Genomic DNA, 24,026 nt, shown 5'->3' with positions numbered 1-24,026 from the left:
GGTCTGGAAGAGGGTTATTGCTGGGACAGAAGGCTAGTTGTGGGGTACTTACCTGGGGCAGCTCCCCTTTGATGCAGGGGGAACAGGTGACTCCATGTGCCCTGCACTTGTTTGCAGGCACATCCCCTGCAGCTCCCATTAGCCATGACTGCTGGCCAATGGGATCAGCAAAGGTGGAGCCTCCAGGTGAGGGCAGTGCAGGGACAGAGAACTTCCCCGGGCACTTGCAGAGTATAATCAATATCTGGGGCAGTACATGGAACCGCCTCCCCCACCCCACCACGAGGAAGGGCTGGCCCAGAACACAGGGATATTAGTGGCTGCAGCCCCCTCTTAATCTGGGGCCCTGGGCTGTGGCCCCAAAAGCTTAGTCCAACACTGATTGCATAATTTTCAGGCAAAACAAACCCAAAAAATCCCAGAAGTGCCACCCCAAATATGCTGGAGAAGATGTTTCAGTGATTTACAAGTAAAAACATTATAAGCATGTTCTAATTAACCCCAACTCAAGTGTGTAAACCCAGGAATTCCAAAATTGTTACACTTAATAGAAATATAAATGCACAAAGGTAAAAATGAATAGTGACCCTTAACACCCGGTGTATTGTGAGCCTGTGCAATAACTATAATGATGATGATTAAGGCATTTTCTTGTTTGTCTCAGGCTGAGAAGATGAAACAGATTTTTACAAGCCATTTTATTTTTCTGCTCCTTGCGACATTGATGAAGGACAGAGTTAATTTTGTTTGGATGCCTTACCTGTGTATCTTTATACCCATTTGTGTATTGAATGTCAGAAGCTATTTGACCTCCCTGTGAATAGGCCCTCTTTGTTTTATGTATAAATTGGTCTACTTGGACTCCTATATTGATGAATATATGATAGTCTGTTTCTGATTATTTCAGATTTAGAGAATTCTCTGGTATCAATCATTCTGTTTATAGTATTTAGACATCAAATCAATCTCTGTGTATTTCTGGATTTACAAGTGAACAGAGTAGCCTCTTCCTTCCTAAAATGATTTTGAAATTCCACCATCAAAGGTGTAATCTTAAATTTATTTGAAAAATATTCTTATAGGAGATTCACAGTGATATTCCCTCTACCAATTTTATTTATATTCTTTATAGTAAGAAATTTTCCTATTGCGTACTTATAAATAAATTAAATTAAATTAACCTAAAGTAATTTAACACATTGTACCACAACATTTTAAGTACCAACATCAGGAATGTTTCAGGGGAATGTGATTCTGAGGATAATTTCTAAATATCATTCAAGTTATATCCATTAAGCCAAATCAAGTATTTTTCTAGAAAAGGAAACAAACAGATGGGAAGGAAACCGAGTCAAAAAATGTAATGCAACTATACTCAGAAATCAATTAGAAAAAAAATAAAAGAAGAACGAGTTAGAGTATTTTTTCTGTTTTTTTTTTCAGAAATAACAAAACACATACAAAAATAGATTTTTCTTTTTGATGATAGAAACATTGCTCAAGGAATAATGCAAAAACAATTGTAACCTTTTATCATCTTTTAATCAGCAGCCTCAGCTTGAAAAATTGGATCTCTAGCACCACCTTCTGGCTATTGTATATTCATTTTGTGCATCAACTCTGCTTTTCTATTATAATTTTGTTCCAAACTGTAGTTTCCACAAACAGGTTCAGTTAGTATCTGCAATAAAAAAAGGTTCCTAGTTATTAACTGATGTCACAGTAGAGCCACATCTGAAAAACAGTAGTTATTTAAATGTCAGATTCATATAACTTTGCATTTAATTTCTACTGTCAATTTAATTTTTTTTTAAAAGTTCTATGTTGGAATTAAAGGCTGCTGGGGCTATACTAACTTCTCCAGCCTTTAATTATTTACATTGCGATTAGATTTCTTAAGTGGCATTATTTACTTGAAATCTTAAGTAATTATTTGTTTTCTTCTTTGAGTGATTGTGTATGTGTGTTCCTCTTCTGGTGTACATCACCCCTTCCCCTACACACCATTTCAAAATCTGTTGGATAGCAATGTCCATTGAGACCACTCTTGTGCCCTGAATGCCATTGTATCTTCCCCTTCCACTGGAGAGCATAAAGGGCAAAGCAGGCCCAATCATCCCTCAATTTCTTCTTTCCATTTGTGGCAGCTAGATGGAATCCCTGCATTGTCCACTTTTCTATTCATCTGCAGCTTTGCTGTGCATGCGTGCACATGTGTATACACAAATAATAGTTCGTGTATTTTTCTCCTTTCGTGCCGTTTGGTCGAGAACATTTAAATAAATCCTATTTAGTGTTAAGAACTTGTCTAGTACCAGCACCGTACTATGGCTGAAACCAAGTCCCAAGGGCTCAAAACTTGTCCCTACAGTGATGCAGTTCTTTCACTTAGGGTACATCTACACAGCAGCATTATTTTGGGATAACTAACATTATTCTGAAATAACATAGTGCATGTCTACACTACAAGCCTTTATTTTGAAATAATGTCAAGCCGAAGGACTTCTTACTCCGACTCGTGGTAACCCTCATTTCTTCTTCTAGAGACGTCCCTGTGGTTGCTCCACAGCAGGTGTCAGTGCATCCCAGACTCTTCAGAGCAGTGTGCATGGGGGTGGCACTCACTCTTGGCAAGGGAGGCACGTGCGTGCTCCCCGGGACTCCCCTCCCCCTGCCCTTCATTCCTTTTTACCATCCCCAGTTTAAGATGGAGCTCGGCATTGCTCTTCACTCCTTCGTTAATCCTATAGAGAAGTAGTTACATTTTTGGTATTTCTCACTCAGTTACCGTACGCCTTATCTAAGTTTATTTACCTTAAAAAAAAAAAAAACTCCGCTTTTTCTCCAAGTTAATCTCCTACCGTGTGCATTCACTGCAATGCCAGGGTCACCAGGCTTTAAACATTGTTCAGCCTGTAATGACACCCTGCCCGTTCAACAGGACTGCCAGCACTGCGCCAAACTCACGACACGAACACACAGAGACAGGAACCACCACCTGAAAATGATTGTTAGAAAAGGCTCAACATCCCTCCTTGGACCCTGGCACACAAGGTCCTGATAAGATGAGACCTGAAAAGGGGAAAAGATCCCCAAAGAAATGTGCCTCTTTGTTTCCTCACAAGGGGCAGTCGTGTAAGCAGCGCACAACCGAAAGATTGGTACCGAGGGCTGAGAGGCCACCTCACCTCAGTCCTTACAATGCTCTGGGCACTTCCGGCACCGATCAGACCCTCTCCTGGCACATTAACCACAGAGCCCGTACCAAGGCTACAGGCCCTTCTGTCTCTCATGTTTCGGCACCCAGTAACCAGACTGTTGAATGCTCAGCACTGATACCTACTGCCACAGCACAACAGCAACCGTCTTGTGCAGCCTATCGGCACTGTCCCACCACTTAATGATGCCATATTTAGCTCGGCACCACAACCCACATTGGTGCCAACCGCAACCACACCGGCTCTGGTACTGTTCATGGTACCGATGGCCTTGATACCGTCCACCGCGGGACCCCAAGTATTTACACTAAGGAGACCTTGCCATGTTGTCTGTGTTTAATTCTCCATTTCTCAGTGCCAGCAAGTCACCTCCCTCAGCAGTACTGAAACATGTCTCATCACCTATTCTTTTATCCAGTGATGACGACAATGAATAGAGGCTATCATTCTCACCCGTTATCTCCCAGTACCAAAATATCTGTGCCTTCGACTCATCCCAGCTTTTAGGCATCCAGTGAGTATGCCCCCTTGGGATCCACATCCATGGATGCCACTGCCTATGCCTTATGCTGCACAGTAGCAGTACTGGAGAACCATGGACTTATGACTACAAAAAGAGACATTCAGATAAAGAAACATACCCAGCCCGCACCCTCTCCTCCTAACCGTCTTCAGGCGCAGACAAACAGCTCCCTCTCATGTGAATCCTCTACTTTAATCTCTGTCACCACAGAGGAAGCAGCAGGAAACCGCTGATCCATGGTCTCACGAGTTAGGCCCAGACACACCCCAGGTACAGATTCATCCTCCTTGCCTGATGAGGCAGTCATGCCACTGCCTCCAACCATGGCTGATGACTTGACCCCCTTTCAAGATCTCTTTGAGAGGGTTGCAGCTGGCCTGAATATCACAATGTATGTAATCTTTTTTTTTATCAGGCTGGGTGTCCAGGTAGAGAAGGAACTGAGGGGAGGGGGGCCGCGCATGCATGGTAGTCCGGAGCAACATCCATGTGCCTCCCCTGCCACTCATGAGCGGCCCCCCATGCACTGCTGTGAATAATCTGGTTTGTGGCACTGGGATGCACCAGAACTAGCTGTAGAGCACCCATAGGGATGCTCATCTTAAAGAACGTAATTTACTGCTAAAGATGAGTAACCTCCTCTTCAAGAGGAGTAAGGGAAGTCGAAGAAAGAGTATACTTCCTTCGACTTCCCACTGTGTAAACTGTGCCAAAAGCCGAGTTAAGCTCTTTCAACTTAAGCTATGTAATTGATGTAGCTGAAGTTGCAAAGCTTATTCTGAGTTTAGCCCTGCTGTTTAGACACACCCTTAATGATGGGCAACTGAGTTGCCTTTTTTGGAGCAAGACACGTGCGTGATAAATGCTCAATCTGTTATTCCTTCTCCAGGTGGATACAGAATGTAGAAGTGCTCTCAAAGAGCCTCCTCAGAACCGGAGAAAAAATGCCTACCAGGCCTAATCAGGTTTCCACAGGTAGTGCTCTTGAAAGTAGCAGCTCAGATCCAAGATCATCAAAAAGTTCAGACCCTTTAACAATCAGAGCAGTAGGGCAGCTAAGTCTTTGTCTACGGAGTTATCCAAAAGAAGTAGGAATGAATGTAATTTCCACAGCGAGTGCAGGCCTGGATTACTCTTACTGGAACATAGATGGAAAGGGAGGGGAACTACTTACTCCTTTCCATTTCTCCATTCCATGGATACATATCCTGACCATCTCCTTCTCCCACACAGAATTAAGTCCTGATACGCTGCTGAAATAAGGGGGCATTATTGCTGCAGAATTTTGCTTCATAATACACCGGTGTCTGTTAGCTGCTACTTTTTTAACTCCCATGAAACTTTGATTTATGTTTTGTAGTTCTTAATCATTTTTCAGTAACAGCCTCAGGAAGTGGCATCCTCTGAAAGTAAAGAATAACAAAGAAAAAATTCTCATTTTAATGTCTGAATTGAAAATGTTATAAGCTGTTAAATATGAGAAATTCATTTGGTCTTTGGAAATCTGTTTCCAAATTTTTAATTCTATGCTTTTTAGAAATGTACAAAATGTCATTGCTTTCCTATTTCCCAGACTCTTATTGTGGCTTGGATCCGAGCAAATCTGAGTGTGTACATTTCTCGAGAACTTTGGGATGAACTGCTCAGCGTACTATCTTCCCTTACTGACTGGGAGGAACTGATAACTGAATGGGCCAACATCATGGATTCTCTAACAGCAGTGTTAGCAAGAACGGTGTATGGGGTTGAAATGACTAATTTACCACTGGATAAATTAAGTGAGCAAAAGGAAAAAAAACAAAGAGGCAAAGGTAAAGTCTCTCTTCTTTAGTGCATTTTATATTAAACAAATTAAGATATTCATTATGGTTCTTTACATATTGCAAAGATGCCTTTGAAAAAATGCACTCAATTTTACTTAGTATTGTTGCATGCAAAAATATCGAGCATCTGGTCTAGTAAGATACTTACATCGATCTGTTTTTATAAAAACTATTTTTAAATATGGATGGGTATTTAGTGCTTAACCAGTCTCTACTGTAGTAGTAGGAAAAAAGCATGGCTATTTGTATTGAAATTTGTGCATAAACACCAACTCTTGAATTCCTTTTTAATGTAATTTAATTGTATTGCATTTTATTTTAATAAATCTGTTTATGTAAGAGTCTGGGGGCCAGTGGACGATTTTGTGTGCAGTCTTATAAATCTTAGCACCACTAATGTAGCAATTTACAATAGTTAACTAATTGAACTGTCTTGGTAAACATGGATGGAGCTCTGTGAGGTAGATAAATGCAATTCCCATTTCCCAGGTGGTAAAGCTAAGGTAAAAAGACCCAAACTCAGACCCTTTCCCCTGCACTAACCCTATTATGCTGGGTATAAAGTCCAGAGCAGTACAGAAAGCCCCTGTAGGCCTATAACTAGCCCCGGGACTGTTCACCTGGCACAGGCACTGCAGAAGATGGTCTTAAGGACTTATTCACAAGCCAAGGGGCGGGACTGATGCCAGGATGAGCATGTTTGACAGGAGTGGTGATACAGTACTGCAGTGATGAAGCCCATAGAGTAGCCACAGGAGGTTAGCATCATTTAGGCAGACCCCTACAGTTGTCTAAATTATACCAGAGGCCTCTAGCCCTTGAAGCAACTCAGGATCAGGAAGGTACAAAGGTGACTTAGGCCTGGTTTACACTGGGAGTTTAGGTTGAACTTAGCCACATTCGATCCATTTTCTAAAGTCTACACCACCACTGTCAACTTTAAGGGCCATTAAAGTCGATTTCAGTACTTCTGCTTTTCATGAAGAGTAACAGTAAATTCAGCCTTGCATGGTAGAATTTAGGGTCATGCAGATGCAGCACTGTGAAAGCCAACATTCTGGGCTTTTGGGAGATGCCCCACTGTGACTGCTCTGTCCAGGATTTTCAACTGCTCAGGAAAAGCCCCAGGAATTTTGAATTTCATTCCCTGTGTGGACAGGATGGCAAGCAGACCTCTGAGCAGGCAGCACACCTCAGCAGCACACCTGACCATGAATGCCCAGGGTTACACCAAACATGGAGCATGCAGGAGATTCTGGTCCTCATCGAGCATCTGGTCTAGTAAGATACTAGAGGAATAGAATGTGTTCTCTCAGAAATACAAACCAGCAGAAGAAATGCAGGTATCTGTGCCAACATGGTAAAGGGCATGGAGGAGAAAGGATACACCAGGGACACCCAGCAGTGCCACATGAAAATAAAGGAGCTGAGGCAGTCGTACCAAAAGACAAATCGGGCAAATGGACAGTCTGGGTCAGCGCTGCAAACAGCCCACTTCTCTGAGAAGCTGCATGTGATCTTGGAGTAGGGGACCCAACCAGCTTCCCTAGTCAGTCTTTGGATTCCTCCCAAGACACTCAGGCAACCTCTGTCAGTAGTGTGGAGGACAGCGTGCATAATGATGATGAGGAGGATGGTCAGCAGGTGAACAGGGCAATAAGGTCACCAAGAGCCAAGAACTCGTTATAACTTTGGAGACAATCCCCTTCTCTCAGGATGTCTCACAGCCAGGCATCGATCAGGGGAGGGCACTTCTGGTGAGAACACATTTTTTATCTTGCTACAAATGGCTTAAGGCAGTTGGGTGAGGTCTGTGGTAGCCACTGTGCCTACCCACCAGGAGCTCCCCAGAACAGCTTGTTAACGTGTCTGGAGATGGAATGGGAATCCTCCCTGTACATTTCCATAAAGCTCTCATAGAAGAACTCTTTAATGCTGCTCACAAGGTTTCTTGTCTTCTTTTGTGCTCCGTGGTAGGACACCTTATCTCACCAAGCCAGAAGTAAGTGGTCTGGTGTCATTGCAGCACAAAGCTTTGCAGGTCCAGGACTCTGGCCCCATTCAATCAGCATCCACTCCTTATCACTTTGGAGAAGTGATTTGGAGAAGGCTGATATCGCAGAAGGCAACCTGGGTGAAGCAAGGGAAGCGATTAATTGATGCCTCTGCAGTAAACCTCTGTTTGCTCATCCCCAATTTAGCATGGTGTGAGCCCCTGCCCTGCTGCCACTCCTGGACCCTCTTCCCCCTCCCATCTGTATGCTCTTGTGAGAAGGGAAAGTTGCACTCTCCCAGCAAATGGAGGGTGATGAACACACAGCCATCACGTGAGTCCCTGCCCAGCCTTGCCTTGCTGCCATGCCCGGAACCTCTCCCTCCTGCAGGCTCCAGCCCTTGCCTGTCCCGTACCATACCTGCCACCAAAGCGAGTTCAGCTTTTCCCTTAAGATCTCTGAGGCATACCTGCTATATAGTGGGTGCTTTAAAGCAAAACTGAGGCCTTGTACATAATACACCCTTATTGTCTTTAGGCAGACCTTCCTTTTATGTTAAGAGATTTGGTTTTACACTTAACAATGTATTTCTTGTTAAGTTTGCCCTTTACTTTTTATTACAGCAGGTGTAGTAGTGAGCATGCTGCACACTCCCCTGGCTCTGCCAACTGTCTGGCTAGCACACATTCAAAGGCAAAATTGTGCTAGGGAGGACATGTTCTTCAAGGAGCAAATGCAATCCACCCACTTGGGACAGGGAGCAATTAAGTGAGTGGAGGAATACGCTGCTGCAGGAGAGAGGCGAGTGGACTGTGAGGACCAGAGAGCATGCAGGGAACTGAAAGTGAAGAACCAGGAGAGAGTCTTGATGGTCATGGCAGATGTGATGACCTGCATGGCGCTCTTCCACATTCATAAGCACCTCTCCAGACCTTGCAGACCCTCATTCCCTCCCCAATGAGTTTCATAGCCTCCTTTCCCAGGGACTGTAGAAGGTCCCCGAGGAGGGAGGGGGAGAAGGAGAGGAAGTGAGGGAACAGGAGGGAGTCAAGTGCAGCCACACACTCAACTCCCCATGATGCATTCTGGAGCAAAAGGCTTTCCTGCTCTCACCTGTGATCAGCCCCCTGCCCTGAACTCTTTTTCTGTCACTGCTGTGTTCCCTAAATAAAAACACATTGGCTGTGTCTACACTGGGCCACTTATTCCGGAAAAGCAGCTGCTTTTCCGGAATAACTTGCCAGCTGTCTACACTGGCCGCTTGCTTTTCCGGAAAAGCAATGACGATCTACTGTAAAATTGTCAGTGTTTTTCCGGAAAAACTATGCTGTTCCCGTTCGGGCAAAAGTCCTTTTCCGGAAAAACTGTTCCGGAAAAGGGCCAGTGGAGACAGCACAGTAGTCTTTTCCGCAAAAAAGCCCCGATCGCGAAAATGACGATCGGGGCTTTTTTCCGGAAGAGCGCATCTACATTGGCCACGGACGCTTTTCCGGAAAAAGTGCTTTTCCGGAGAAGCATCCTACCAATGTAGACGCGCTTTTTCCGGAAATACTTATAACGGAACACTGTTCCGTTTTAAGCATTTCCGGAAAAGGGTGCCAGTGTAGACATAGCCATTGTTTCTGAACAACAGTGTCTTCATGGCTTGCATTGAAGGTGTTGGGGGGTTTACAGGCTAGCACACCTAATGCAGGGGCACCTCATTAAGAGCAATATTTATGACTCTCCTATTGCTGTCTGGCCATTCATAAAGCTGTTTTTCAAAGCCTCTCTGATTTGCATTGCTCCTGCCTAGGCAGGAATTCCTAAAGATGCACACGATGTTCACCTTTCCCGACCATCCCACACTGATGTTGGTGAAATGGCCGTTCTGATCCACCAGCATCTGCAGCAGCATCGAGAAGTACCTCTTGCAGTTTATGTACTCTTTGGCAAAGTGGTCAGGTGCCAAGATAAAAATGTGCATTCAGTCTGTAGCCCCATCATAGTTAGGGACCCCCATCATGGCAAAGCCCTCCACCATGTCCTGCATGTTTCCAAGAGTCTCTGCCCTCCATAGCAGAATGGTATTGATTGCCTTGGCTACTTGGATCACAACAGCCCCCACTGTAGATTTCCTCTCTTCTAATTGATTCCCAACTGATGGATAGTTGTCTGGAATTTCAAGTTGTTCTTTGAGTGGCCCTGTGGGTACTCCACTCTAGGTGTCGGGTCCCGTCCCGGCACCGCGGCTCGGAGACTTTTCATAGCTGTGTTTCGCCGGCTCGCGCATGTGTGCTTCCCCAGGATAGCGTTCACGCCTTTGATCAGCCGCGCGCGAGCCGGCAACCGTCAGTTCCTCTCAACAGCCTCAGGTCGCAATTGGAGCTCCCTGAACTCTTTCTTCAGTGATGTTTTTAAATAGTTTTCTATCTGTAAATAGTTGAAGTTTAGTGTTAGTCGTGTTCCTGTTACTTGTTGTTCTGTTTAAAAAAAAAAAAAAAAGTTTTTCTCTCAAAACCACTTCTCTTTGAGAAGCGCTGCAGCAAAGCGCTAAAGTGGTGAAATTGACTACCCAAAACGGGGATTACACAGGCATTCAGTTTCTCTAACTGCTGACAATGCCTGGATCAACTGGCCTTAAAAAATGCTCAGTGTGCCGCGAAGCCATGCCAACGGCTGACGGCCATGACACTTGTATCAGGTGCCTGGGGGAAGTTCATGTCCCCGAAAAGTGTACCCATTGTCCCAAGCTAACCTCAAGAGCTCGGAGGGAGCGGGAGATGAAGACAAGGATGTTAATGTTTGGCAAGGCATTGCAGCCTGACCCGATCCCTCCTGCAGCCACAAAAACCTCTGAGCGTAAGAGGAGAGTAGCTTCTCTGGGACCAGCTGTCTCAAAAACATCAAAGCTGTCCCGAACGCACTCTCTCCCTGCGGCAGCCACATCATCAGCAGGGGCTTCCAAGGTGACCCCCGGGGGGTCTGGACAACTTGCTGGGGCTGGCATGAGAGAGCCCCCACCTTCGAGAGTGAGAGCAGCTTCGGCACCAACATCGGGAACAGTGCCGCAGCTGGAAGGCAAGTCTGCACTGGCTTGAGCTGCGCGCTCCCTGAAATTGACAGAGGCACTGGTGCCGCAACTGACCAGCCGCTCTGCACCGGCTTCAGCGGCACCGGCTGTAACGGCACCTGCCTCACCGGCCCCGATGATGGTAATCGCACAGTCCCCTCCGGCACCGGTATCCGAGGCAGAACACTTCGATGCCTCAGCCTCGGCACTGTTGTTAACCCCGGCACCGGGCATTCTACCGGCACTGGCATCAGCACAGCAACAGCTGATTTCCCTGGCACCGCTTCATTTCCTCTCAGTGCCTGGCTACCCTGTGGCTGCGGGGATAGATGAGGCTTCAAGACCTAGGAAGTCATTGTCAAAGACCCACTATAAGGACAGGTCTTTTTCTCCAGCTATTTCACCAGCAAGGCATGGTCGCTATCCTGACTATAGTGTTTCTCCTTCACGGGTCACGTACAGCCAGTGTAATTATAGGGATACAGTATACTTAGAGGCATGTCGATCCTGTTCACGATCTCGTTCACCCTCCCGATTCTCAACGTACGGGTCTGTTAGATGTTCTCCGTGTCATGTCTATTATATCCAACATGGTAGTGCATGCTCGTCTCATCACTCCTTCCCGTCGCGTTCTGAGCGGTATTATGAGCGCTATCATAGATCATATGATGATCGTCCCCAGCGTGACCACACACCATCATCACGTAGGGGATCTTCCTGTATCTGCCAACCACCAGCAGCAGAATACTTACCTCACCGATCACAACACCTAGACTCACCTTCTCCAGCTAAGAGTCCAACGATTCTACTAGACCAATCTCATTTCAGTATTCCTGTGCTTCAGGGTGGGGGAAAGCAATTTGCAAGCTTCCCTGAAAGTGGCCTTACTCACTCACAAGGAAGTTTTCAGCCACTGCTGTTTGTCCCATACCTGCACCCAAGTCCAGTCTTAACAGTCTATGCTTGTCTCACAGCATCAGAACTGGCATTCCATTGAATCAAGAGGTTTGAATGCTGGACAGTTGCTCAACCCAAGTACTTTGCAGAAGTGTATATTCATGGCCTCCTAAAATTCATCCTTGTTCCACCGGACTATAGATACCCTCTGGACTTACTCCAGCATAAGTCACACCATAGTGAATATGATTGCCATTTTGCTACTGGATTAGTCCCATGCTTTCCCTGCCATGTCATTTGCATGGATAACCACAAGGGGGAAAAAAGGCATGAAAAGATGGTTTGCAGTTGTTTTCAAGCTCGGGGGAAAGGAGGAGATGAGTGCATTATGGGACTTTGACATGTACCCAGAACCATGTGCTGCACAGTTTTGGTCCCAGCATACACTGGGAGCATAACCCAGAATGTAAAGGTGCAGCAGGAACTGTGAGAGAGCTGCTCACAGTGCATCATTCTCAAAGTCAATGGTAGTCACATTATAGGGGACATGCTACTTCATATTACTTCGAATTTTTGTGCACACTGGGGACATGCAGCTTCAACTTTACCAAATTGGGTGCTAAAAATCAACCTTAATAAATTCAACCTTATCTCATAATATAGACAAGGTCTTAGACATCTTAGCATCTGCTTTTTCTGGGCTGCAAGGTCTGTACTGTGTCCTAGATGTACAGCACAGAATTTCATCCCCAAGACAATATAGAGAGTTACTGTTAGAACCAGGATTAAAACCCAGGAATCCCTTACTTTCACTGTGTTTAATCTGTTTTTAGTAGGCTGCTGCTCCTCATTATACTGTAGGCCATTAACTAGGGAGAAGCTTACACTGACCTTATGATTAATGACAGTATTGGTTGAACCTCTCTAGTCCTCCACCCTCAGGACCTTGGCTGATTCTGAGCCAAACCATGGAAGGTCAATATTGTCTAGCAGCATTATCAATACTTCCACTGCTTACTGGGCTTTTAAAAGACATTTGGGGGGTAAATTGGAACTAAACAGCACAGAACACTAAGAGCTGTTAACAAACTTTATGGGATTGCAACGAAACTTGTCTGTACCCATGATTAGTGGACATCTGACTAAAATTATTCTAGACCATGGATATTGCCAGACTAGAGAGTGCTAGACTAGAGAGATTCAAGCTGTGCTGCCCACCTCTTACCTTAAGCCAATTGATGTGGGATCTCCCTCAAAAAATCCAAGATCCAATTTCACCATTCCCAAAGGCCAGGGGTGCTGACCATGAATAATCTGAGATTCAGAAAAAGTGCCTAATAAACTTAAGGTCTAGTGTTGAGTTTATAGTTTTCTCTACTGCCTCAAAAAAGGAATAAAGGTTTAGAAGGATATAGACAAAGATTATTTTAAAAAAAAAAGAAGAGGAGTGTCTAATGTTTGGCATCTAAATACAGGCAGTCCCCGAGTTACGCGGATCTGACTTACGTCAGATCCGCAGATATGAACGGGGGTTTTCTCGCCCCGGAGGACTGGAGCGGCGGGACGCCTGGTCCCGCTGCCTGCCTCCTCTGGGGCGAGAAAAGCTGCTCCCCGTTTCCCTGGTCTGCTGCGGGAGCCAGCAGACCAGGGAGACGGGGAGCAAAGCGGCGCAGGACCCGGGGCTGGACCCGCGGCGCTTCCAGCTGATCTGGAAGCGGCCGCGGGTCCGGCCCCGGGTCCTGCGCCGCTTTGCTCTGCGTCTCTCTGGTCTGCTGGGGGGGACGCAGCTAGTGCCCCCCTCAGCAGACCAGGGAGATGTGGAGCAAAGCCTGGGGCCTGTGGTAGAGCAGGTGGGGTGCTGCCGGTTGGTCCCGCAGCACCGCTCCTTGGCGCTACTGGACCAACCCGGCAGCACCCCAGCTACTACGCCCCAGGAGTCCTGATTCAGCCGCTGCTGATCAGTTTCAGCAGTGGCTGAATCAGGACGTCTGGGGCAGAGCAGCTGGGGTGCTGCTGGGTTGGTCCAGTAGTGCCGAGGAGCGGCCGCGCTACTGGACCAAGCCAGCAGCACCCGAGCTGCTCTGCCCCAGGCGTCCCCAAGTTAGCCGCTGCTGAAACTGACCAGTGGCTGACTACAGGAAGCCCGAGGCAGAGTTGCTCTGCCCCGGGCTTCCTGGAATCAGCTGCTGATCAGTTTCAGCAGCAGCTGACTTGGGGACGCCTGGGGTTCTTAAGTTGAATCTGTATGTAAGTCAGAACTGGCAGTCAGTTTCAGCAGCGGCTGAATCTGGATGCCAGTTCCGACTTACATACAGATTCAACTTATGAACAAACCTACAGTCCCTATCTTGTACGTAACCCGGGGACTGCCTGTAAGTGGCCTGATTTTCAAAAATGTCAGGCACCCAGAAGCCTGCACTGAAATCAGGTGGAAGGAAGTACATATTCACAGCTTTAGCGCCCTTTAAAAAAATCAGGGAGTTGGCTGGGAGGGCAAAGTAGACTCTTAATGTCAGTGACTTGATTCTTGAATATAAATTAAGGAACACATTACTTATTCATCTTAGTACAATATGGTATTATTCTAGAAACCTATGTAGACACTTAAGTCTTGAGTTCTTGTCAAGAGGCAATATACTTATATTTGAATCATTAAATTGATTTATTTTCAAGTTTTAGTACATCATTTTATTCCATTGATATTATATATAACTTTGTTTGAAAAATGGAGAGAAAGAAGAAACAATGAGAGGAGCTTTGTGATATAGCTTCTCCATATTTGGCATCTCTTAAATTATTTTGAATAATATTTTTCTGTGAAAAATAATATGCTTAAAGTTTGTCCCATTTTAGTTTCTTTTCATAGAAACACAACTCTGTGTAATTGTAAATGTTCTAGATTGATGTCGCTTTTACTTGATTTCAAAGGTGGAGTTTCAGATCCTCAGAAGGCAACTACAGTGGGACGATCATTTTCATTAAGCTGGAGAAGTCATCCTGAAGTTGTGGAACCAATGAGATTCAGGAGTGCTACTACTTCTGGAGCACCAGGAGTCGAGAAAGCAAGAAACATAGTCCGACAAAGAGCAACAGGTTAGGCACTGAGTGCTTTTACTGTTTTTACTAAATACATTGAAAGAAATACATTTATAAAACATTATGTCGTCTTGTGATTTTTAATTAGGAAAAATATTTGCAAAGTTGTCTCTGAATCTTTTTTTCCACCTAGAAAAAGAGATCAGTTGTATTCTTGAAGTGAATAAAAACATATTACAATGATATAACCTAGGATAGGTTTGTTATCTACTAAAGTAGGATACAAGGATGTAATATTTTGTTGGTTTTTTTAAATGGTCTCAATAATAAAGAATGATTAGCTAAGTATTGTGTACTGTAGAGATATACTATAAAATATGTATTAGTACAACCTTGGATTTTGTAGCTGGCCTGACTGCCTTTCAGACATTAGACTAACTTCTTATTAAAACAATAACTTGCATCTTCACAGCCCACTGTTCCCAGGAAATGTCAGCATTTACTAGTAAATTGAGATACTTTGGCTTCATACCTTAAAATAGGGGTGGGAAACCTTTTTTGGGTCGGGGGCCACTGACCCACAGAAAAATCAGTTGAGGACCACACACAAAAACCTTACTGATGTGGCACCCGACTGAGAAGGAGAAAGACACTCCTCACATTGCCATTGCACATTAGCACCTGGGAGCCCCAGCCTAGTAGATTGTGTGTACTCCAGCACTGTGGTGGGGCTGTGATGGGGGACTGGAGTGCCAGTGCAGGCTTTCCATGCAGGGAGGTGGCCCTGAGCCTCAGGGGCTGGATCCAGGCAAGCCTGGGGCCGCATCTGGTCCCTGGTCCTGAAGTTCCCCATCCCTGCCTTAAAACTTAGCTCAGCCTTTCAAGCATTCAAGTATTGGTACGAATACCTACATTTTCATGTCCTGCTGATGTTTACATATATTTTGTGCACCTCAGAATAATCTTGTCAGATAGTAATAAGTTACAGAAAATACAATATATGTTCACAATAATCTTTCTCTCCCCTGCTTTTACCAGATCTGAATTATAAAACACCCTTAGATTTTTTTGGTGAAGGATTCTGTATGAAAGTATTTTAATGTATTCGTTGTGAATAGGTTCTCTCTCTCTATATATACACACACACACACACACACACACACACACACACACACACACACACACACACACACACACACACACACACACACACACTAAATTATGAACTACACAGCTTAGTATTTGGTAAACATTATATGGAGGTATAGAAATGCTTTTCAGTTTCATTAAATAATTGTAGTAGCTGTAAATTATGGGTTAAGCAACTTAATTAATGAAAGCTTTACAGAATAGTAGTAAATATTATAATACATACTGTTATTTGGGAATTATCTTATTACAGTTTATGGAAAAAAGCTACAAAACAAAGCCACTTCCTACAAAATACTATATTTGCATAAGTGTAAAAATGTCAGCTAATAAATAAAGTATAGTCTATCATTTTAACAACCAGTGGATAAAATCTCTTAATTGTAAACTGCCAGTTTTTCATTACAATATTTTTAAATGATCATAATTATTTAATAAAGCTAACCTTAATAAAATGTTTTGTATTTATTCATACCTAACATCCATAACTTATATCCTTGTACATTTTATTACATCTCATACTTTCTCAAAAGAGGGGTCATTTTACATTTGTTTTGTGATTTTCTTATTCTGAAGTGTAATGCACATCTGTAGTCTTGTGCATAATGACAATTTTTCAAAAATGGGTACACAAATTAAGCTCTTAAATCCATATTTTAGGTGCCTGAATAAGTTACTTGATTTTTTTCAACAACACTTTTGAAAATAAGGTCGAGTAAATATGTACAGTATCTCAAAACATATATACAGTAGCTTGGAATTCTCTAGTTTCCTTTTTTTCTTATTTGTTTCTTCTAGAAAGACTGAAAGAAAGAGGAGAAAACATAACAGCCATACTGGGTCAGACCAAAGGTCGATCTAGCTCTGAGGTCAGCAACCTATGGTTTGGTAGGGAGCCAAATATGGCTCTTTTGCAGCTCCAGCTCAGCCCTCCCCACTCCTGCAACAGGGAGCCCATGTTGGTGCTCCAACCTTGCAGCCTCCCCCCCCCCCCACACACAAAATTGGAGCACCAGTGCTGGCTACCTGCGGGGGAAGTGGGGAGAAAGCTCCGAGCCTCCCCACTGAATCTGGCTTGCAGGCAAGAAGTGGAGCTAGAAGCAGCTATGTGCACTGCCGCTTCCCTTCCCCCTCCCCCAGTTGAGAAAACAGAAGCACAAGGACATGCTTCCTGGAGGCTTTCCCTGCTGCTCCCATTGGTCAGAATCTGGATAATGGGAGCAGTGGGAGGCAGTGCCTGGGCTATGGTGCTTTGAGCTGTGCAAAAGCAAGTAAGTGGTCTCCCACTGCCTCTCATGTCCAGTCCCAGCACCGCCAGCTAGGGTTGCCTGGTGTCGGTATTCTACTGGACAGTCCAATATTTTCACTCTTTGGTAAAAAAAAAAATCAGAGAATACCGGACATGTGCAATGCAAGTTATTGGGCTCAATAAAGGGGTAACTGGATGTAATTAATGGTCTCGAATACACAGGTGGTCAGACTAGATGACATAATGGTCCTTTCTGCCATCAAACTCTGAGACACTGTCAGTGAAAACACACGTGGGTCTCCCAGGATTGGAAGCCCATTCGTGGCTTGTGGGGAAGTCAATATTTTTAAAAAATCTTTTCCTTCAGGAACAGTAGATACAGAGTTTCCTTTACTCTTGTCATTGGAGGATGTCATAAAATATCAAAGGAGTCTTCTCATGAAAAGTAAATGTTAGACTAAAATATTTTATAAGATAATATGGAAAATGTATGTGTTTTGGGAAACTAAGTTTGGCACAACTGTACCAGTGAAAAACAGTCACACCTTTACTCGAGACTTCTTTCTGAAAAATCCCATTGATCATAAGCGTTAGGACATTCTACAGAGAATTTTTTTAACTTTGACTGTGATCACTCAGACCAGAAACAGACAACTTGTGGCAAGCAAATGGTTTGTTGCCTAATGGTATGAATCTTGTTTTGAGTGTGAGATGTCTGAGGTTCACGTTCTCTTTTTTCTTAGCTAGAGCTAACACTACTGCAGCCTTTTATGGAGAAAGATATGGTGAAATGCACCCCTGTATTCATACCCTACACCTGTTATAATAATCTTTATACAGACATGTCTTCTGAGCATCATTCCCTCAAATCTTTTACATCCATGTGTGGATTTTTTTCATCCACATGCAGAATAAATGTTATGTGCACTGAGGCATGTGTGAATGTGCATCACCAGTAGAAATGAAAAACCTAGTTATGAGTGCTTTGGTAATCTGCTGGGTGGGCATTGAAATCTCTCCTGAGCAGCAGCAAAAGCATGTAGATAACACAATGTTGCTTGTGAGGAATCCTTTTAAAAACTCAAAACTTGCTGATCATTAATATCATGGTAAAATGCACATAGCAACATTATCTGTACATTTATTAACATAAGATGAAATCATGACTGAAGTGCATTTCCCAGATAAGTCTGGGGAATGGCTAAACCAATTTCTAAAAGACAAAGGGCAAACTTATGCCACATCCGGATGTCAACGAAGTTAATGGTCCACCCCTATAAAGTGACCATTCTTTGACGAGAAAAGGGGCTGGGACAAACACCATGAGAGTTCCTTCCTCCACAGCCCCCCTATCTCTTGATTTTTTGCTGGAAATGAAGGATATAGTCAGTAATGATGCTAGAGGCATGTGATGAGAAACTTTGCTTTAAATCTTATATGGTTTGTTAGGCACTAGAAAGCATTTTATCTTTGTTTCTCTTGTAACCATTTCTGATTTGTATCTCATTGCTTGTTCTTGTTTAAATTCTATCTCTTTAGTTAATACATTTATTTTGTTTTATCTAATCCGGTGTTTAAGTTAACATGTCTGGGTAACTCCATTTAAGGTGTGGCATTGCAATGTATTAGTCCCTTAAAAGAATAATGAACTTAATATATGTGAACTGTGCAGGAGAGCACTGCAGTGCATTATTATGATCTGTTGGAAGTTGGAACCTCAGTTGCCAAAATTTTAAACAAAATCATTAGTATAAATTTTGGCTGCTGCATTGTGGGTTAGTTGCAAGAGCTTCATGGAGTCGAGGGGAAGACTGTTCCTGTATGCATAGATGCAGTTTTGGAGGAGAATGGATAGTTCTGAATGTCCCCATGTCAGATATACCAACTCCACTGGTGCTCTGGGTCTGGAACACCTATGGAAAAAAATAGCAGGTGCTCACCACCCATTGCCCCCCCTCCAGCTCATTCATCCTCCCTCCCAACATCTCTGACCCACCAGATAGCTGTTCTATAGCATGCAGAAGGCAGTGCGGAAAAAGGAGTGACAGTGGGACATGATCAGGGGAAGGAATAGAATAGGAGCAGGAAGAGGCAGATCAGGAAGAGGTGGAGTTGGGGATGGGACCTTAGGAGAAAAGGCTGAGGGGGGCAGGACCTGGGATGGAGCTGGGTGGCAAGCAACTCCAAGGAAATTGTCAGCGTTGGTGCTTCTGCGCTACTACTGTCAGACAGAGAAAAATTCTGCCAGAATTGGACAATTTTCTAACCCAGCAGACCCAATAAAGAGTCCTGGCATAAGATTGATATTTTAGAACTGAAGGTGTTCTGTGGGCAGTTTCATGTTTTACATAATTTATGGCAGGGGCCCTTGGAGCCTGAAGTGGATGCCGTTGGTTATTTTGTGTATACATTTAAATAAATGTCTAAGTGGGGCCAGACTTTGTACATGGTTCTGAGGCATGCAAAAATGTGCTGTGTGACAGGTGTGATATCAGAATCTGGTTTCAAAGCTCACTTCTTGGGCATATAGCACTAGAATCCTAGCACTGACATCTCGTTTAATTGTACTTGCACTATGACACGGTCCTGAAATTTTAATATTCCATCTTTCCTGCAGGAAGTGTCTGTTCACTTTTTCTTTCTTTTCTATTTAATAGTATTCTTAATAATAGAAACGTATTATTCAGTGGAATTCACTTAGCAGGACAGCATGTCCAACAGTTCTGAGGTGTGTAGACTTTTCCTCTGCTCTCTGCAGTACTGGAGATGATTCATCATCCTAATGCAGTTTGTGCCTGCCACTTGCAGTTCTCCAGCTTGATACCTAAGGGTACGTCTAGACTACCACGTTTTGTCGACGGAAGTTTTGTCGACAGATACTGTCGACAAAACTTCCGTCGACAAAGAGCGTCCAGACACATTGAGTTCTGTCGACAAAGCAAGCTATTTCAACTTAAACTATACAACTGATGTAGCTGAAGTTGTGTAGCTTAATTCAAGTTTTGCCCTGCTGTGTAGATGTACCCCGAGAGTTGGACCTCCTTCCTTTCCCCAAGGAACTGTGACTCCAATGCTGAAAAACCTGATCAAAAGCTTCAGAATAATTCATAGTGAGAGTCGGAGGAGGAGGGATCCATCTGGGTAGGTTGGGGGGTTAAATCCCTTAACAGATTTAGGCTTGAAGGAAAAAAAACTTGTCTTTTCCTCTGCCACATCAGTCATTCATTGACCTCTCCGGAGTCCTTACCAAGTCACTGGTGGTGGTTCTAGCCAGTTTTAGGTCCTAGAACACTCACTTGTATCCCACTTGGGATATGCTCAGACCTCCAATGAAAGAAGTAGCTTACAGCACCACAGCTCAGACAATGGAGATATTTCAAGTGCATGGTTTTGTGATAACCTTGAAGAGCTACCTGATCTCCTTCATAAAAATGGTTCACTTGGGAATTGAAATAGACACTTCTGCAGCCAAAGTCTACCTGTCACTGAACAGATTCAAGAAGATCCAGAACTGCTACCACTATTGAGAAGGAACACAGAGACAATCCATAGTTCACTCTTTCCAACTACTGGGCCATCTGTTTTCATACATATGAATCAGCGTTCCTATATGAAGTGTGTCCATGAATTTATCCTCAAGATGTGAAACCACTCAGTGAAGTGCATGATAAATCAGGTTCTGATTTGAAATCGGGTATAGATTCCTCAGAGCAGCTCTTGTATCACTTGAGATGGCTACAATGTTACACAGATGTCCCAAAGCCTGCTTTTATGCATTCCCACCTCTTTCACTTCTACGAAAGGAGTTTTAGAAGATAAAGCAAAAGGAAGTAAAGGTGATATTAGTGTGTCTCTGGTGAAGGAGTCCTTTGGTTTTCAGATCTGGTAGACTCGGCAATAGAACGCTCAAAGCATTTTGAATTAATGCCCACAAATCAGACATCTTCACAAGGAAAAACCAGTTGCTTTTCATTTCAGCCTACCTGGACATAGTCTCAATGACCTTATACATGCATCTTACTTCAAAGAGACTTTAACACCAGATTACAGAGGGAAAGCTTTCTTTCATCCTTAAATTTGACACTTTACGAATGGGCCTTAACAAAGATGCTAATTACCTTAAGCATTACAAAATAGCTTCCCATTTATGACCCCTGATTAGCCATTCATTGACTCAAATAGCTATTCCCTCCCTCCTCCCCTCCCCCTCACCTCACCTTCTGTACTAAATCTGATTTGTCAGTTTAATAATGTGTTCACTTTTTTCATTGTATTTCTTTGGTATATATGGTCAGGGCTCGACAAATCATGTAATCTTCTCTCCCATGGCGAGTAGATTACAAGCCAGCACTGCTGGCGCCGCGCGATCTGCACATATGGTGTATTTGCTATCCTCAGCAGAGGTCTCCTTTAGAAGGAATGTGTTACGTGCGATGATCCACAAACAGCTTTCCAGTTTGATATTTAATTTTAGGAGAGAACTTTCCCTATTTCAGTCTATTTCTTTATCCCTCTCTACTTATGTTCATTGCTTTCTGTTTCCCATACACCTCAGAAGTGGGGAAACACTGGGACTGCAGAATGGAAAATTTAAGTAATCAATTCCTTTCTGCTAGCAGCATCTTTCATATTTCTAACTTCCCCACATGGTGTCTTAGCAAATGGACAACATTTAATTTTTATATTTACAAGTTGTGGGTCACTATATGTAGTTTATTGATTGCCTTTAAAGTTATTGTTACATGTCATATTTTCAGAGTTTGTACACAATATAGAAATGAATTGTCTGGTGGCCAAACAAAGAAGTGGGTGTGGCCCACATGGCTGTTACAATGTACAACCACCTGCAGAACTTCAGAGAGGACTCCATACATCTCAGACTTAAGAGAAACAGAAAAGAAATTGAGAGAAGAAATTTGCATTAATTTAGTTTTGAGATGCACCCATTGTTGAATATATTTCTCTTCTGTTCTCTAATAGTCCTAAGTATTTAACAAAAATTTAGGATTGGTTAGACTGGTGATCCATCATAATTTTACAGAGTTACTAAGTGCTAGTAACAGCTAATAAGATATCCAATATGTTAATCGACAAAAATGGATTTATAGTAAGATTTGGTATTGTAATATTTCAGAATCTTGTAATAAAACCCTGCTGTTTATTACATATGTTTTATTATGTGTCAGTTTTATTCCAACACATTCAAACCTTTACTGTATAGAAATTCATTTTTATGTAGGCTTTCTGACTATTTATGAATTGTTTCAGATGTGTGTTGCATTTATTTTGCCATGACACTTAAACAATATCCTTAGAAAAATCCCTGTATTTTACTGTTCTTCTGACATATAATTATTACTTTATTTTTCCCTGGAAGCTAAGCGAAGCCAGTCTATCAGCAACTGTGTGCATCTTTATGAGGCTTTGCCAGCCACTAAAAGTGTACCTCTTCTGCTTCACACTGTGAGCTCTCTTTTACCTGGTATCTCTTACACTTCTTGCTCTCACAGACTTTCAGGTACTGTACTTAAAGCCGTCTTATATTTCAATATTCTTTGTTTTTTAAACTGCTGTTACTGGCTTTTTCTGTCCTTTTATTCTATAGTACTATGTGTTAGCATGTTTTACATTTCACACTCTCTGCTTACTTTACAATTACTCAGTAATGACTGCTGCATTTAAAGCACATTCTGTAGTCCTTGGGAGATATTTCCTCTTTAAGCATAAGTTTAATAACACAGGTTACCTCATATTCACTCTCAAATTTTGTTTGGATGGTATAAAAATGTATGGAACACTTAGTGAACAAAAGCTTTTTTTTTTTTTGAGTAATTTCAGGGAAAATATTTCTAAAGCTATTTGATTGGGTCTAATGCTTCAAAACAAAACATGCTGGAAAAACCCATCCAACAGCTTTTTGACCATTCACTCTCTAACAATGAGGTCATACAAGTTAATGCTAATTATAAATGTTTGCCTTTAATAACGTTTTCCTGAAGATCTTGATTTTAGAAAACAAAAATAACTTTTGAGCTATGCTTCCTATTACCAAAACAAACAAAAAACCCAACAACAACTTTATTTAAACATGCAAGGCATAGATAGTATTGTTTTCTGCTTTTGTTCGGACATTTGGAGCCCCACAAACGGTTCTGTTGTATTCACTTACACATTAAGGGTTTATCTTGACCTACAATTTATTTAAGTACGTCTTCCTTTATAACTAAATTAAAATGGACCTGAATTTAATTGTCTTCCCAACACACAATCAGAGGTGGAGAGGTCAGCAGAGATTGTGGTGAGGGGAATGTTCTTTCTTTTTGCTAGCCCCCTGGTCCTTTCTGCAGACTGTTTTTGGTGTTCACTTTATATAGACTTTAGGAGATCTGCAGAAAGTAGCCAGAGAAAAGGGCCACAAAACAGAGACGCCAAAAGATAAAGGGTTTGAAAGGCATAGCAGAGGAATAGGGGAGTGGAAATAAGTTGTGTTGAATTCTCATGGATGGTTTTGAATTGTTCCATAGTGAGTTGAAAATTGGTGGAAGCATAATTTATATGCTTATTATGTAATATTGTTTGAAGAAACCACAGCTTGGTACCAGTGCTATAATTTGTATTTGTCTGAACTAAAAAAATCTGAGCAGGATTTTCCATACTCCCAAGGAATTGCCCTAGTAAAAGAACAAAACTTTAAGAAGAGAAGAAGGGTGCATGAGTGAGTCATTGATACTCCAGGAAGGAGCTGAGTATTAGCTTAGGCATGTTAGGGTGCATTAACTAGTATTACTGCCAGACCTGTCACTACCACCAAATGCTGGAACACAAGACTTGATCATCAAATACTTAGGTTGTCTGTTTCTTGATCCTGGGAGTAATCTGACCAGTCAAAATAAATTGTCTCTACAGTTGTTCTAATTACTGAGATACAAACCTAAGGTTCCTGCTGTGTCTCCTTTGGGTGTGTATTATTTTCCTTCCTCCTCGCTCCTCCCTCCACTTGATGCTTCATATTTCTCTCTTCTCTTTATCTGCTTGACTTCATTCTAATGAGAATTCAGCTAAGCCTGCCAGGACAAATCAAACCA

At 42.9% G+C, this 24,026-nt stretch overlaps 1 protein-coding gene across 5 annotated transcripts in view; it reads left to right on the top strand.

Moving 5' to 3' along the window:
• Positions 1–24,026, top strand: part of RALGAPA2 (Ral GTPase activating protein catalytic subunit alpha 2) — a 379,885-nt gene that overhangs the window by 113,481 nt on the left and 242,378 nt on the right. For 3 of the 5 annotated variants that reach the window (XR_012903061.2, XM_089777560.1, XM_075925790.2), the window contains exons 15-17: positions 5,315–5,552; positions 14,436–14,600; positions 22,319–22,459. Coding sequence is in view for 4 of the 5 variants with exons in the window: in XM_089777560.1 (XP_089633686.1) it covers positions 5,315–5,552; positions 14,436–14,600; positions 22,319–22,459 (544 nt within the window). In the remaining variant the exon portion in view is untranslated. The remainder of the gene's footprint in view (positions 1–5,314; positions 5,553–14,435; positions 14,601–22,318; positions 22,460–24,026) is intronic. The other 2 variants (XM_075925792.2, XM_075925791.2) reach the window with 1 other exon arrangement.

The sequence above is a fragment of the Pelodiscus sinensis genome, chromosome 3, assembly GCF_052426305.1.
Source record: "Pelodiscus sinensis isolate ZL-2025 chromosome 3, ASM5242630v1, whole genome shotgun sequence".
Classification (NCBI taxonomy): domain Eukaryota; kingdom Metazoa; phylum Chordata; order Testudines; family Trionychidae; genus Pelodiscus; species Pelodiscus sinensis.
Note: the sequence above shows the minus strand (reverse complement) of the source record. Positions and strands in the feature narration are given on the sequence as shown.